This window comes from Artibeus jamaicensis, unplaced genomic scaffold (genome assembly GCF_021234435.1).
Source record: "Artibeus jamaicensis isolate MK-2021 breed Jamaican fruit bat unplaced genomic scaffold, CSHL_Jam_final contig_1715, whole genome shotgun sequence".
NCBI classification, from domain to species: domain Eukaryota; kingdom Metazoa; phylum Chordata; class Mammalia; order Chiroptera; family Phyllostomidae; genus Artibeus; species Artibeus jamaicensis.
The window spans coordinates 736,887-752,648 of record NW_026521335.1 but is presented as its reverse complement, the minus strand read 5'-3'; the positions used below and the strand labels follow the sequence as shown (position 1 = coordinate 752,648).

At 37.9% G+C, this 15,762-nt stretch overlaps 1 protein-coding gene across 2 annotated transcripts in view; it reads left to right on the top strand.

Annotated features, from left to right (window-relative positions):
- Positions 1-15,762, top strand: part of GOLPH3L (golgi phosphoprotein 3 like) — a 36,732-nt gene that overhangs the window by 6,713 nt on the left and 14,257 nt on the right. Inside the window, exon 3 of one of the 2 annotated variants that reach the window (XM_037125763.2) lies at positions 14,496-14,627. The exons of the other annotated variant lie outside the window; for it this stretch is intronic. Within the exon in view, the coding sequence (XP_036981658.1) occupies positions 14,496-14,627 (132 nt within the window). The remainder of the gene's footprint in view (positions 1-14,495; positions 14,628-15,762) is intronic. 2 annotated transcript variants of the gene reach the window in all.

Genomic DNA, 15,762 nt, shown 5'->3' with positions numbered 1-15,762 from the left:
AGCAGATTTCACAGGATTTTATGCATTCTCTCTCAGGCCTGATTGCCTAGGAAACCACCTGTTCCAGCACAGGGCCACACTTGCCTCCAGCATTGTTTTAGGCTTAAGTCAGGTGGGAGAAGTAAGGCAGCCAAGACATTAGGAGACTTCTCACAGACAGAATGAGGACTCAGGCTATGACAAAGCTGAGGGGTGAGGGTCCATCACCCCTTTTGTATAGTCCCCTTAAGTCCTTCCCTGATGGCCCCTTGGTGACCATGCCTGTCTTAGGTCATCCCTCCCTTGGGGAATCTTACCCATCTTTAGTTAACCAGTCATTTACCCAGGGCCAAGCAGGGTGAGGTAAAGGGGGCAGAGGCTGCACCCCTGCTGGGAGGATAAGCTTTGTGTCCCTAGTGGCTTATGGTCCCATGGTCTTTTTACTCAGCCTTTCATGGGGGTTACTGCTTCTGAAACAAGGCAGGGTGTTTCCCAATATATTAGCAATGGGAGATCGGAAATGCAAGCTGATTTAAAGCTGTAAAATTTTTTCAGCAAACTAATCAATAAATTTTTAAAAGTCATTCAGTAAGTCAGTGCACAACCTGTCAGTGAATGGCTATCAATGGAGAAAATGATACTCTTTGAAAGTTACTAACTCCTAAAACATTTTCTTAAAATTAAAAAACTAAAAGTTGAATTTGGATCACAACCTAACCTTTTATTTTCCTCATTGAATAAAATGAACAATAAATCTCTTGTCAGTACTTACTGCTAACAGGTGTGAATAGGGCAAGTGTATCAGAAGGACTCGTTTGTCAGGTTTTGTGGTTTTTATTAACATAGACTGTTAAAAAATAACTTCTGGGGTTTTCTTTTATATCCAGTCGTGTAACCTCAAAGAATTATTTGCTATTGGTACAAAAGGAAATAAACCGTAAGACCCAAAGTCCTATTTTAATGGTTGAAAAATATAGTTTAAGCTACTTCATTGAGAGCCTACCTTTCCCTGCACCTTCCAGCCCCCTAATGCACACTGTTCTTTTCTGAAATACCTGGAATTGATACAATGTCAAAAACTTAAATTTGGAGTCTGACTCTAACCACCGAGCCTGTAAACTTGATGTGAGCCATTTCATCTCTTTTGTCTTCTTCATATGGTGTGTTTGTATAACTTAAGAGTTTTCAAAACATTTTACATTTTCTTGATCTTGCTAGGCAAATATCCTCTCTTTAAAGGAGTCAAAGTTAAATGATCAGATGGCCAATCCGCTGTGGAATTTATATTCAAACTCACTTTGACGTCAAAAACTGACATGCATGCAAAATGGGTATCACATATTCTGTATTTCTTGCTAAGCAAAGAGAATTATTCAAGATTGTTAATTGTTTAGTGTGACCCTCAAGAATTTCCTCTGCTAGAACCTTCACATGGAGTTTAACTAAAACTATTAAAATAAAAGATTATTATGTTCTGCAGTTATATTTGGCATGTTATTTTTTCAAGTCATATCTATGACTTTTTTTATCCTCACCCAAGGATGTGCTTAGAGAGGGAAGGGGGAGAGAGAGAGAGAGAAATATCAGTGTGAGAGAACATTGATCAGCAGCCTCCCGCATGCGCCCCAACCTGGAATCAAACCCACAATCTAGATATGTGCCCTGACCAGGAATTGAACCCACATCTTTTTGGTGTACAGGATGACGCTCCAACTATCTGAGCCACTCAGCCAGGGCTCGTAATGCTTTTTTTTTAATTGTTTAGGCTGTCTTTGTACCAAAGATTAGCCTGTGGTGTAAACTTAAGGTCTTCTTAAGTGTTTTTCTGAACTGGCACCTTTCCTTACAATTTGCAGTGACATTCTAATTTCCACTGTGTGTGTGTGTGTGTGTGTGTGTGTGTGTGTGTGTGTGTGTGTGTGTGTGTGTATTTGCTTTTTAATGTCCTACTCTTTGGTGTCTGGCTCCCAAAAGAGGACAAAGAAAAATGAATGGGAGGAAAAAAGCACGAGCCCTTTAAATCACCTGGAAATCACTTCAGCCTGAGTGGGAAGGGCTTGCAACAACTATGGACCTTGAACAGTGGTCTCTGTCTGCACCTCTGTGATCAGAAGCAGAAATCAGTGAGCAGAATACAGGTCCTTGATGTTTGGAGGACAGGGTCTTTTTGCCTGCCCTGGCTCCCAGAAGCTGCATGTAAACTGCCTCAGGAACATATGCGTAGCTGCCTGCCATGTTGGGGGAGTTAGGGGAAGAGGTTTCAGTAGCCCTTTCTTAGCTGTGAGCTGAAATTAATTGTGATTTACTATCATCCAAGCCTTCCCCAGGAAGTTGCAAGCCTTCAATAGATTCCAGAGTTCCCAAATATTTATATCAGACAGATTTGCTGTTGTAATTGTTGTCTAGGTGGGAAGACAGATTTTTGGTATTTACTATTCTGCCATCTACCCTGAATCCTCATGTAATCTTTCCCATAGTGTGTTTCATTTAAAATCTGCATTTCCTTTTCAAAGCCCATCACAAATGCAACAGTGACCTTTCCATTCTCTAAATTCCCTTGTAGTCATTATACCTCCAATGTCCTTAGTTACTGTATTTTCTAGCTTTCTTACAGGCACCATTCTAAAGCACAGGTTTTAAAAGCAGACATATCTATGTTCAATTCCAAAGTCTACTATCTACTAAATATATAACTTGGTCTCGGTTTTCATTTTTTCTTTATACTTGTTTTATAGAAATAGTAATATTGACTTCATAGTGCTATTGTGAAAATTAAATTACTTATATAAAATGTTTAACTTAAAGCCTGATACTTATAAATGTTGAGTAAATAATGACCAAAATGAAGTAAAAGAAAGATAAATACTATATGATCTCTCTTATATGTGAAATAAAAATAATAAAACTGAACTCATAGATACAGAGAACATTGATTGGTGGTTGCCGGGAGTGGGGGTGGGATATAGTGAGTGAAGTTGATCAGAAGGTACAGACTTATAAGTTTATTATTAAAAAGTCCTAGATATGTAGTATTTAACATGATGAACATGTTATTAACTATAGAATTAATAACACTGTAGTGTACATTGGAAAATTACACTACAGCTGAGGGACAGATCTTAAAAGTTCTTACTGCAAAGAAAGTTTGTTAGCTGTATGTGGTGGTGGATGTTAACTAGACTTACTGTGGTGATCATTTCACAACATACACATATATAGAATCATTGTGTTGTATATCTGGAACTAATATAAGAAATATGTCAATTATATCTCCATAAAAATAATAACCATATAAGTGTATAATTAAAAATTGGCCCTGGCTGGTGTAGCTCAGTGGATTGAGCATGGGCCTGCAAACCAAAAGATTGCAGTTCAATTCCCTGTCAGGGCACATGCCTGGGTTACAGGCCAGTTCCCAGCAGAGGACAATTCCCAGCAGGGAATGCACCAGAAGCGACCATACATTGATATTTCTCTCCTTCTCTCCTTCCCTTCCCTTCTAAAGATAATAAATAAAAATTTAAAAAATTGGGTAGTAAAAAGTCAATTAAATATTGTCCAAATAGAAATATTTAGTTAATGGAACATAATCAACACACGAAAAAAAGCAAACAAAATATAACCAGAGTCATTGAAATTAAGAACAGTCTAACAATAGCTGGAGGAGAGCGAGGAGGAGACAGTGGGGAGGAGGGTTATCAGGAACTGCTATAAAGGACACATGGGCAAAACCAAGGGGGAGGGTGGAAGCAAGGAATGGAGGTGGGTTTGGAGGGGGTGGGGAGAAAATATAGACAACTGTAATTGAACAATAATAAAATAATTTAAGTTAAAAAATATATAAATAAAAATAAATTTAAAAAAGAAATATTTAGTTAAAAAATGACTCTGACCACTTAATAATTTGTTATCTTAACGTTAGAGTCTTATTTAGGAAATACCTTTTAAAAAAAATTTTATTCATTTATTTGTTTTTAGAGAGAGGGGAAGGGAGAGAGAAAAAGAGGGAGAGAAACATCAATGATACTTTGATCAGTTGCCTCTGGCACGCCACCACCCAAGCATGTGCCTTGACCAGGAATCAAACTGATGACCTTTTGGGTTCTCGGGCCAGCACTGAATCCATTGAGGTATACCAGCCAGAGCTAGGAAATAACTCTTAAAGAAATGTTTGAAGTTCAATAATTCCTTTATCTCCACTTTATTTTCTTTTTATGTTAAATTGAAGTAAGATTATGTTTACTAAATTTTGCTTTAAAAATGTCACATGTATTATGATTTATTCCATCTTTAATGTAATAAATGTAGTATTACTTGAAATTGGCATCAAATGGAAATTGAAGTCACACTGAATATTGCTTTTCTTCATTATACACTATTGTTTACTAAACAGCCCAACTAAAGTTTAAAAAAGAGCTTTAGCCCTGGCTGATGTAGATCAGTGGACTGAGCACTGGCCTGTGTACCAGAGGATCACGGTTTGATTCCCAGTCAAGACACATGCCTGGGTTGCAGGCCAGTTCCCAGTGGGGGACGCATGAAAGGCAACCACACGTTGATATTTCTCTCCCTCTCTCCTTCCCTTCCCCTTTAAAGATAAATAAATTTTAAAAATAAATAATTAATTAAAAAAGAGCTTTAAAGTTGTGTGTGGACCTTGTTTGGCTCCTGACTCAAACAAACCAACTGTAAAAATATATTAAACAATTGATAGAATTTGAAGGCTTACTGGATATGTGATAATATTAAGGAATTCTTATTTGAGGTGGTGTGATTTTAATATTGCTTCATTTTACAAACATACACATCTCTTGAGGAGAGTATGGCAGTATTTTATGGATGATACATTACAGTGGCTGGGATTTGCACTGAAATAATCTGAGGAAGAGATGAGAAGTATACTTGAAAGATGATTATATTTATTTATAGCTGTTGAAGATAGATTATGGGTACCTAAAGGTTCACATACTCTCTACTTAATGTATGTTTGGAAATGTCAGTCCAAAAAAAAATTTCTTTAAAGAGGTGTTGGGATCATGTTTTCTTGACTACAATATTCCACTTTACATGATAATCCAATTACTTCCTGTTATAAATGATGAAATTACCATTCTCAGTTTCTTTTACCTCTACTCTGCAGTATTTTATAGAAGTTTATAATGTATATATACATAGTATTCTATAATTCTCACACACTGCTGTTCTATGAAAGAAAGCCCCAAATTGAGGCCAGGAATGAAACAGATGGAAAAATTGGTGGATAGATGAGAAGGTAGGTGCATTATATGCATAAAGAAAAACCTGGTTTTACAGATACCAAGTGAATAATAGAATGATAGAATTTATGGTAATTTTTAATTTTTCTTTCCAAATTTTCTAAAATATATTGTTTAATCAGGGAGAAAAAGCTATTTGAAAATGAAAGATGTATCTGTGTTTACCTACTTTTGCTCTTCTGAAGTGTAAGCATACTGTAATTGTCTTTAAGTGTTTCTAACTCTATTTTAAATCATTTGAGGAGTTGTAGGGAAATAGATTTAAAGCCCTAGACTTATTTCCAGGTTTTTTAAAAAAATATTTATTCATTTATTTATCTTTAGAGGGAAAGGGAAGGAGAGAGGGATAGAAATATCAATATATGGTTGCCTCTCATGTGTCCCCTGCTGGGAACTGGCCTGCAACCAAGGCATGTGCCCTGACTGGGAATCAAACCGCGATCCTCTGGTTCACAGGCCCGCGCTCAATCCACTGAGCTACACCAGCCAGGGCAAAAGTGAAGCAGTTTTCATGTCAAATTCAGATTTGGGAAGAGGGAAGGATTGTTTGTTTGTTATTTGTTTGTTTGTTTTATCTGAAAATTTTTTTCTGATCAAGTTATATATTTACTTAGTGTAAATATTTTGGAAAAATTAGAAAACTATTTTTAAAGTTTTTTTACATAATTGTGATAACCTTGAATATACAATTATGTATATGGCTGTTTTTCATTTAACTTTATCAGAAGACTTTTCTAACATTATGTTTAAAAACTTATAAGCACAGTTTTTAATGATGCTTTAAGTTTCTTAGCTTTTACCTCTTTTTATCCCAAGCAGACAACTTTAACTTTTTAACTTTCAGAGTTTTTTTAAGGTTTGTCTTCAAGGAAGTTTGAATAAGGGATACTTCACTAGGCAGAAATTCATCGTGAAGTATTAATTATCAGAATCTATTAAAATCTCATTGCCCAGCCTTTTACAAGAGCAAAATAACATTATCAAAGATTTAAATATGTATGATCTTTGACTCAAAAATTTCTTCTAGCCCTGACTGGTGTAGCTCAGTGGGTTGGACTTCATCCCACAAACTGAAAGGTTTGCCAGTTTGATTCCCTGTCAGGGCACATACCTGGGTTGCAGGCTGGGCTGCCATTTGGGGATGAACAGGAGGCATCCAATCAATGTTTCTGTTCCTTTTTTCTTCCTCCCTTCTCCTCTCTCTAAAAACAAATAAGTAAAATATTTTTAAAAATTGTTTTAATTAAAAAAAAACACCATATTGATTTCTGATAAAGATAAAGGTGTAGCCCTAGCTGGTGTGCTCAGTGGGTTGAACACTGGTCTGTGAACCAAAGGGTTGCCAGTTCAGTTCCCAGTCAGGGTACATGGCGGGGTTACAGGCCAGGTCCTCGGATGAGGGCATGCAAGAGGCAACTGATCAGTGTTTCTTCTGCACATTGATGTTTCTCTCCTTCTCTTTCTCCCTGCCTTCCCTGCTCTCTAAAAATAAATAATAAAATAAAATACAATAAATTAAACTATAGAACAAGGCCCTGGGATAGCTCAGGTTGTTAGAGCATTGTCCCCATATGCCAAGGTTATGGGTTCGATACCCAGACAGGGCACATACAAGAAACAACCAATGAGTAAGTGGAACAACAAAATGAGGCCTCTCCAGAAAAAAAAAATATCAATAATAAAATAAAGTATAGAACAGCCATCGCTCAGAACTGTCAAATATCGAGTTGAATAGAAGTCTGACAACTATGGAATTAAAGAAACTACATCCATCCAGACTGGTAGGAGGGGCATAGGTGCAGAGATGCGGAGCAGGCTGGTTCCACACCCGTGGATGCTGGAGAAAAATTCAGGAGGGATATCTTGGGAGCAAGGAACCCAGCCCCACACCAGGACCCCAGCCTAGAGTTCCAGTGCTAGGAAGATAAGTCTCCATAACTTCTGGCTGCAAAAACCAGTGGGGATTGACTTAGTGGAGGAAACTTCTGGAGTCCTAGGCAATGCCCCTTAAAGAACCCACACATGTTCTTACTCAGACTCACTCTGAGCTGAGAGTCTTACTCAGACCTCCTCTGAACTGCAGCACCAGGGTAGCAGCAAAAAAGGTAACGGTGGCATATGGGGAGGAACCGAAGCTTCTGCAGCAAGGTGAGAGCTGGGGGACAGCTTTCTCTAAGACAGAAAGGCAGACAAAGGCCACTGTACATTTCTGAGCCATGCCCCCACAGCCACAGAGCTGGCAGGTAGGTACCTTTTCTGTGACTCCATTAACCTGACTGACACCATTTGCTCTGCCCTGGAGATCCCCTGAGGCTCTGCCCCACCCAACTTACAGCTTACTGACACTGTTAACAGTGGCTTTTCCATATGGATGGCTGGTCTAAGCTCATGCTTCACAACTTCCTAAATTCTCTCAAACAAGGAACAGTCGGCCTTAGTGATTCCACAGCACCCAGCCTCCATTACCTCTTGCTAAGTGGCCCCAGGCCAGCACTAACAATAACTAGTCTAGGTTCAGAGCTTACCTTTGCCTGGGAACCTCCAAGCACAGCACAGGTAGCAGCCATATGCAGATTGCTTTGTAGCTCAGGCAGGGTGGCTCCAGGCAAAATACAGGTGGGGGATGACCTTGGCCTGAACCATCCAGGAAACTCCAGAGCCAGCTCACCTACTAGTGGACAGCTACAGACCATGTCAGAGTACTACCACCCTGCCCTTGCACAACTGATCCTCCACAGAGGACAGAGATTAGTGGTCAATGGTCACAGCCAGTCCTTGCAGCTGACTGGCCTGGGTAAATCCCTCCCATTGACCTATCAACAGCAATCAAGGCTCAACTGCAAGGGGAGGGCATACTCAACCCACAGGGACGGCACACCTAAAGTACCCATCTTGGGTGATAGAGGAGGCTGTGCCACTGGACCCTACAGGACACCTACTACATTAGGCCATGCTACCAAATCAAAACCCCAGAAAAGAACTAAATGAAATGGAGATAAGCAATCTATCAGATGCAAAGTTAAAAACACTGGTTATAAGGATGCTCAAGGAACTTAGTGAGGACCTCAACAGCATAAAAAAGGTCCAGTCAGAAACAAAGGATACACTAATTGAAATAAAGAACAATTTACAGGGAAACAACAGTAGAGTAGATGAAGCCAAGAATTAAATCAATGATTGAGAACATTAGGAGGCAAAAAACAACTAATCAGAACAAGAAAAAAATGAACCCCGGCAAAATGAGGATAGTGTAAGTAGCCTCTGGGACAACTTCAGGCATTCCAACATTTGCATCAAGGGTGCCAGAAGGAGAAGAGAAAGAGCAAGACATTGGAAATCTATTTGAAAAAATAATGAAAGAAAACGTCCTAATTTGATGAAGGAAACAAAATAGACAAGCAAGTCTAGGAAGTACAGAGTCCCAAACAAGATGGATAAAAAGAGTCCCACTCCAAGACACTTCAGAATTAAAATACCAAAGCCAAAAGATAAAGAGAGAATTTTAAAAGCAGCAAAAGAAACGCAGTTAGTTACATGCCAGGGGAATTCCCATAAGACAGCTGATTTCTCAAAAGACATTTGTAGGCTAGAAGGGACTGGCAAGAAATATTCAAAGTGATGAAAAGCAATAACGTACAGCCAAGATTGCTGTACCCAGCAAAGCCATTATTATACCCATGGTATGTAATCATTATACCCAAGTATAATATGCATCCCTATTTTCCCTAAAAAATTTGGGCAAAAAAGTGCACATTATACATGGCAAAATACAGACTCACAGGGCAGGTAAAGAGCCTCCTGGACAAGAAAAAAACTAAAGGAGTTCATCATCACGAAACCATTATTATACAAAATGTTAAAGGGACTTATTTAAGAAAAAGATCAAAACTATGAAAAATAAAATGGCAATAAATACGTATCTATGAACTTGAATCTAAAAAACTAAGCAATCAGTAAGAATAGAGATAGAATCATGGATACAGAGAGCGTTTTGATGATTACCAGATGGGAAGAAATGTAGGGGAATGGATGAAGATGTGAGGGAATGAAAAAGTACAATTAGGTAGTTACAGAACAGCCATGGGGATGTAAACTACAGTATTGGAAATAGAGTAGCCAAAGAACTTACATGCACGACACATGGACATGAACAAAGGTGTAGGGATTGCCTGAGGGAGTGGGGGTGCTAGGTGGAGGTGGGAAAGGGGAAAAATTGGGACAATGTAATAGCATAATCAATAAAATATAATTTTAAAACATGAATAAACTACCAATAAATTAATAAAAATGCAATAGTCTGCAGCCATTACAATGAATGAAGTAGATTAGTATTTACAGATGTGGAAAGATATCCAAAATAATGGATAAGTGAAAAGTTGCCACTTTGAGTGATTTTATTTTTGTAAATAAATATGTAATAGAATATGAATATGAACTGTAGGAAATACCCACTAAACTCTTATTTGGAAGGGATAGATTATAGTAGACATTCACTTTCTAATAATATGATCCTTTTTTTACAATCATATTTTATAATCAAGGCAAAACAAAATCCACTATCCAAAGATCTTATTCTGCCAATCCTCCAAGATTCTGTTATTCATGAGGAAATGTGTGATTTCTTTTGTTTTAGTAGACCCTAAAATTTTTCTCCTTCTCTTTCCCCATATGTAGATGAGCTAATTAAACTTAATGAATGAATGGTGAACTCTGGGATGTATATGCTAGATCATCCTGCATACTAAAGCACTGGCCTTCTAACACATAATCTTTATTATAAATCGTTTGAGAATTCACTGAGGCAGCTAGATATATTTAGAGGGAAATGTACCTTAGAATTATAATTATTTTTTAAACTCTACATGTGTACTTTTATACTTTTTCCATTATGGTATATGACAATAAAAATAAAGCTTAAAAACCCCTTTGAAGATTTTTGTATATCATGAGTTGCTATGATAGGAAAGAGTAATATTCAAAAGTATACAGTTTCTACATCCTAGTCTCCACTGTTTCTTTATTTACATGCTTCTCATAGTTCTGTTGACAATCTGACATCACTGTTGCTGAAACAGGAACTAAATGGATAGGAAGAAATGGAAAAACTTCTCTCTGATTGCCTTAATACTGGCTGAAATGTTTGCACACCTGTTCAAAGTTATAGCTAACAAGATTATATAAAAGGTACCTAAGAAAATTATATATTGTGATATAAGTTATAGTTTAACCTCAATTAGGCAGCTAAGTTGTATAAAACCAAGTACTAATCTTAAAAAAAAAAAAAAGCTTCCTTGACCCTAAAGAGGATTTATAAATATAACTCTTGAAGTAGCCATGAGGCAGGCAGTGGAGGGAAATACTCCCAGCTTTTTCTATAAAATCAGGCCCTCGGGAAATGTGGCTATGTGTAGGAATGTTCATGGTTCAAGCTGAGCTTTTACCAGGTTAATATATTTCAGTCAAATTTATGCTTTCAAGAAACATTTAATAAAAAATACTATGTATAGGTCAGATACTCTCTCCTTAAGGCATGTATGTAGAGTCTACTGAGGGCAAGCAATTGATTGCAGTGTGGTATGATGAATGATAAGGGAGAAGTATACGTACAGAGGCACACCCGGGTGAGATGCCTAACCCAGAGAGTGGTGTGGAGGGAATTTCTTAGAGAAGGTTACATGGAGGATGTGAGCTCTGTACTCTATTCTTAAAAACAAGGAGGAGTTGGAGAAAGAAGAGTATTGTTTCTTCTAGAGGGAAAGAACATGGTGTAGAAAGGCCAGTAGACAATAAGGATGTGTTAAGAGTACTTAAGTTTTGGAAAGCTAGAGCATAGCCTTCTAGAGGGAAGAGGCCTGAAAGAATATTAAGCAGCCTCCTGGTTTGAGTGCTATACTAAGGAATTTGGCCTTGACTGTGAGAGGAATATTTGAAAGATTTTTAAGCAGAGGGAGAGGGAGTTATATAATTAGATTTGAGCTTAAAGATCATCCTGTCTAGGGGGGAAATGGAGTTGGAAAACCCCTACCTCTGGCAGTATGTTGGTCACATATTGTCTTGAGTAAACTTAATTTTTAATGCATCATTGGGCTCTTAGAAAGTAAAGGAAATCTTCCGGGCCCCCAAACAAACACCAAAATTAAAATATTAGAGGTGAGCAATAAACAAACTAATTTGCCCTGGGGGCAAATTGACAAATCAATCCAGAGATTCAGGAATTTAGTGGTTAGGAATAAACCTTGGGGTTGAGATAATAAAAGCAGGAAGCTAGGTACAAATGTGGTCCCAGTTGTGTGGGACCCACACAAAGCTGCTGTGCCCAACCCCCAGCAGAAGCAAATGCAGATCTTCCTCTCTGGAGGAAGACGTCCTCAATTTAGGTCTCTGAGATTCACAAAAAAAACAAATATGGACCTCTTAATCAATTATCATCAGGCATACAAAGAATCAAACACCCATGAGAAAGAGGAGAAATAACAAATAGGCATTCAAGGATCTCAGATCAGACAGTAGAAAATATCTGTGACCTTTTTTAAAGAAATGAGTCAAATTTACAACAAAATGAAACTGATCACAAATGACCAGACAAATGTGGAAAATAACTACATAGACTTTTAGAAATAAAAAATAGTTGAAATCAAAATCTCAGGGTTAGTTTCACATACTAGATTTAGATGGCGAGAGTAAATTGCAAGCCAGATATGAAATGACTCTTCAGAAAGCAATCTAGAGACAAAGGAAATGGAAAATATAAAAGACAGGTTAAAAGAGATGAGGGGGAGTGGGGCTACAATAAGAAAGACTGAAATCCCAGAAGGAAAGAATAAGAAGTAGAGGAAAGCAAAAGAATTTAGAGGTAAGAACGGAGAATTTTTAAGAACTAAGAAGTGAACCTATAAATATAGGAAGCATATCCCAAATAGGGTAAGTAAATTCACACACAGTCATACTGTAGTCAAACTGCAAATACCAAGAGAGAAGATCTTAAAAGAACCAAAGAAAAAAGGCAAATAACCCACTAAAAATACGAGCAATAAGAATGATAGACTTCTTATTTGCACAATGGAAGCTAAAAGAGGAGGACATAATATCTTTAATGTGGTAGAGAAAACTCTCAAGCTAGAATTTTATGTCCAGGGAAACTATCTTTCAGCAACAATGGTAATATAAAGACATTTCAGATAAATAAAGTGGAGTTTACCTCCAACAGACTTTCACTTAAGGAAATTCTACTTTAGGAAGAAGGAAAATGGTACCAGAAAGGAGCTCTGAGATTCAAGAAGAAATGGTGAGCAAGGAAATTGGTAAGCATCTAAGTAAATCTAAACAAGTGCTACCTGTATAAAGTAATGATGCTGCTAACCATGTCTAATTTGTGAGGCTAAAAAAAGATAGAATATTGGTCAAGTAGGAGAGTGGTTAATACACTGATTCATTTTAAAAGTAGATCTTATATTAATTTTAAATTAATTGTCATGCATGTTGAAATGTCAAGAATAATTTTTCTGAAGAAAAGTGAGTGTATAACTTCCAAAGCAATAAAGAGGAAAAATAGAATTTTAAAATGTTTAGTAAAAACTTCTTTGCTGCTATTACTAGTGATTTAGTTTTAGGGTTGCTTTAAAGCATGCTAGCCCATATCTGCCAACATCTTACCCAGCTTCTCTTCAGTGAGAGGGAATCTACACCCAACGATAGCTAAAGCATGCTGTTGAACAGCTCTGATGGGTGTTCACTGTGTTAATCATAACTTCTTGCTCAGAGCCCTCAAGATTCAGTACTGCCTTTCAGCAAAAAGTTCAAAGCATCAAGGCTTTCCAGCCAACTGGCCCCAAACAGTCTATCTCATGATTTCTCTTTAAATCCTTGAATTAGATCCCCAAACATATTTGAGGTCTCCTTTCTTGACACTTTAATTCAAAATGTCCTCTGAAGAACAGGTGGAATTTGGAGGGTTTTCATGGAAAACCCTCCTCCTCTGCCACATTCAACCTAATTTTCAAATCCCAGCTCAGGTCCCATAAGAGTTCCTGGCTACTCTAGCCCCCAAATGACTATAATTTGGAAAACTATCATCTAGGGGTGTCCAGCATGCAACCCAGGATGGCTATGAATTTGGCCCAACACAAAATTGTAAATTTACTCAAAACCTTTTTTGCTCATCAGTTTTCGTTAGTGTTTGTGTATTTAATGTGTGGCCCAAGACAACTCTTTCTCTTCTAGTGTGGCCCAGAGACACCAACAGTCTGGATACCACACTCTAAGCCAGACTCACAAGATTCATGTATGCCTATCTCTTCTACTGCTTTTACAACTGAGCTTTTATTAAATTTATATTGTCTCAGAACTTCCCTGAAGTTTGGATGGTCTTTCCAACTAGATTTCCAGCTCTTCAAGACAGTGGCTATTTCTTACATGTCTTTGTGTCCTCTATAGCACCTAGGGAAGGGGAACTAACATTTAAGTGCCCACTATATGCCAGGCCCTGTAATAGAGCTTTCTTATATATAACGTCTCACTTGTTCCTCACAGCAAACTTACAAAGATAGATATTAGAGTCCTCATATTACAGATGAGGACATTGCACTTGAGAAGGGTTAAGCCACATACCCTAGGCGCTTAACTTGTCAGTGGCAGAGCTGGGTTTCAACTACACCACCCATCAAAATAGCTTGTATTATTAATACATACCTTGGAGGAGTAAAATCCTCAAATTGTACATTTTTCTACTTGACTCATTTGTATCCTGCTCTGAAATTTAGAGAGCTATGGAAATAGATTTTAAAGAAACCAAAATTCTTCTCAAAAATTAAAATTTGACATGCCAGGACTAGATGAAAGATGAAGAAGGGATTAGCCAAGGAGTATATATGCATAACCCAGACATAGACAACAGTGTGGTGATGGCCAGAGGGAGGGGGTGGGGGCTAGGTGGAGGTAGACAAAGAGGGGGAAATGGGGACATCTGTAAAAGTGTCAACAGTAAAAATAAACTTTAAAAATTTTGACATGCCAATTATTAACCAACAGCCAAATAAACAAAGAACTTCAAGTCAGACAGAAAATCATATTGGTGGGGTGGTGGATTAAGGGAGCTCAAGAGAGATTCTTTTATTCTGTGCTTTGCATTCATGTAATATGATGTGAAACAAGTCACACCAAAGTGTGCCATTCATAGGGTGCTTGCTGCAAGTCCATATCCCTTTCAGCGCATTCTGTCTCTTCTCTCATCCCCTTTTATAGGGTTACACATCTTTCTGGAATGACTGCATATCATCTGGCCTTCGAGGGGGCATCCTGATAGAGCTGGCCATGCGGGGTCGCATCTATTTGGAACCTCCTACCATGCGTAAGAAGCGACTACTGGACAGAAAGGTGCAGCATCCTCTGTGAATTCTCCGAGCTTATGAAAGGGCAGATGCCAGTGGTCCATTCTGGAGAAATAAATAGAAAGATTTGAACAGTGGGACAAGATAAATGCCACTGACTCAGCTGTGCCATTGTCTAATAGATTTAATTCTATATCAAAGGGAGAAATCAAAGGGTCCATAGTCTACAGAGTTACAAGAATTTCATGTTTTTGTCTTTCTTTTTTTATGCAGGAAAATCACATTGAGGATGCTGTTGATAATTCTCCCTCTCTAGCTCTAGCTATGACATGAAATAGAGTATATAGGAGGATGCACACATGCGGGCCAGGTGCAGTCTTTGCTGAACTCTGGTCATCTGCAGATAAACCATTCAGTTTCTCCCCTTGCATTTACTGCAAGTCCTCTGCAGATTGTGAGCCATACTCCTGTCTCCTTCTTACTCTTTTTTCCTACCCGCAACTACACTGTCATATTTGGCACACTTAGCACTAAAACCACATTCTTAGGGATCACCAGCTTCTTTTCAGTCTGTATTTTTCTCTTTTAACCTGTGTGTGGCATTTGACACTTTTGACCACCTTCTCCTACTTGAAACTTTCTTCATTCTTGGCCTATTATATTTCATTCTCTTGCTTACGTGGATGTAACCTATTTCTTTTACTTCTTCATTTCTTAACATCTGTGTCTCAGTCTGTATCCCTTTGCATAACTTCTATCCTTCACAGCTTCATCTATTACTCTATAATACTAACTACTAAATCTTAGGCCTATCTTCTTTTTCCAGCCCCAGCAACATATTTAACTATATTGGCTAGGCATTTCAACTTGGCTATCCCATATCACTTGAAACCAAACTTTCCCCCCAAGCTGGGCTTCTTTTCCTGATTTTCTTATCTTTATTAATAGTTTTACAAGTAGATTTTTCCAGACTTGAAGAGTTGCTCCATTATCATTTACATCCAGTTTGTCACTAGGGCCCACTTCAAATGCTATTTTGTCTTCCCACTATCACCCTGTACCAGATGTTTCAACTTCTTGCAAACAGGATAGTATATTGTGCTGCTTTGCATTTTTTACAACACTTAACCAATAATGTATATATGAAATATTGAAAGATGTTAATTTAAATGAACTGAGTG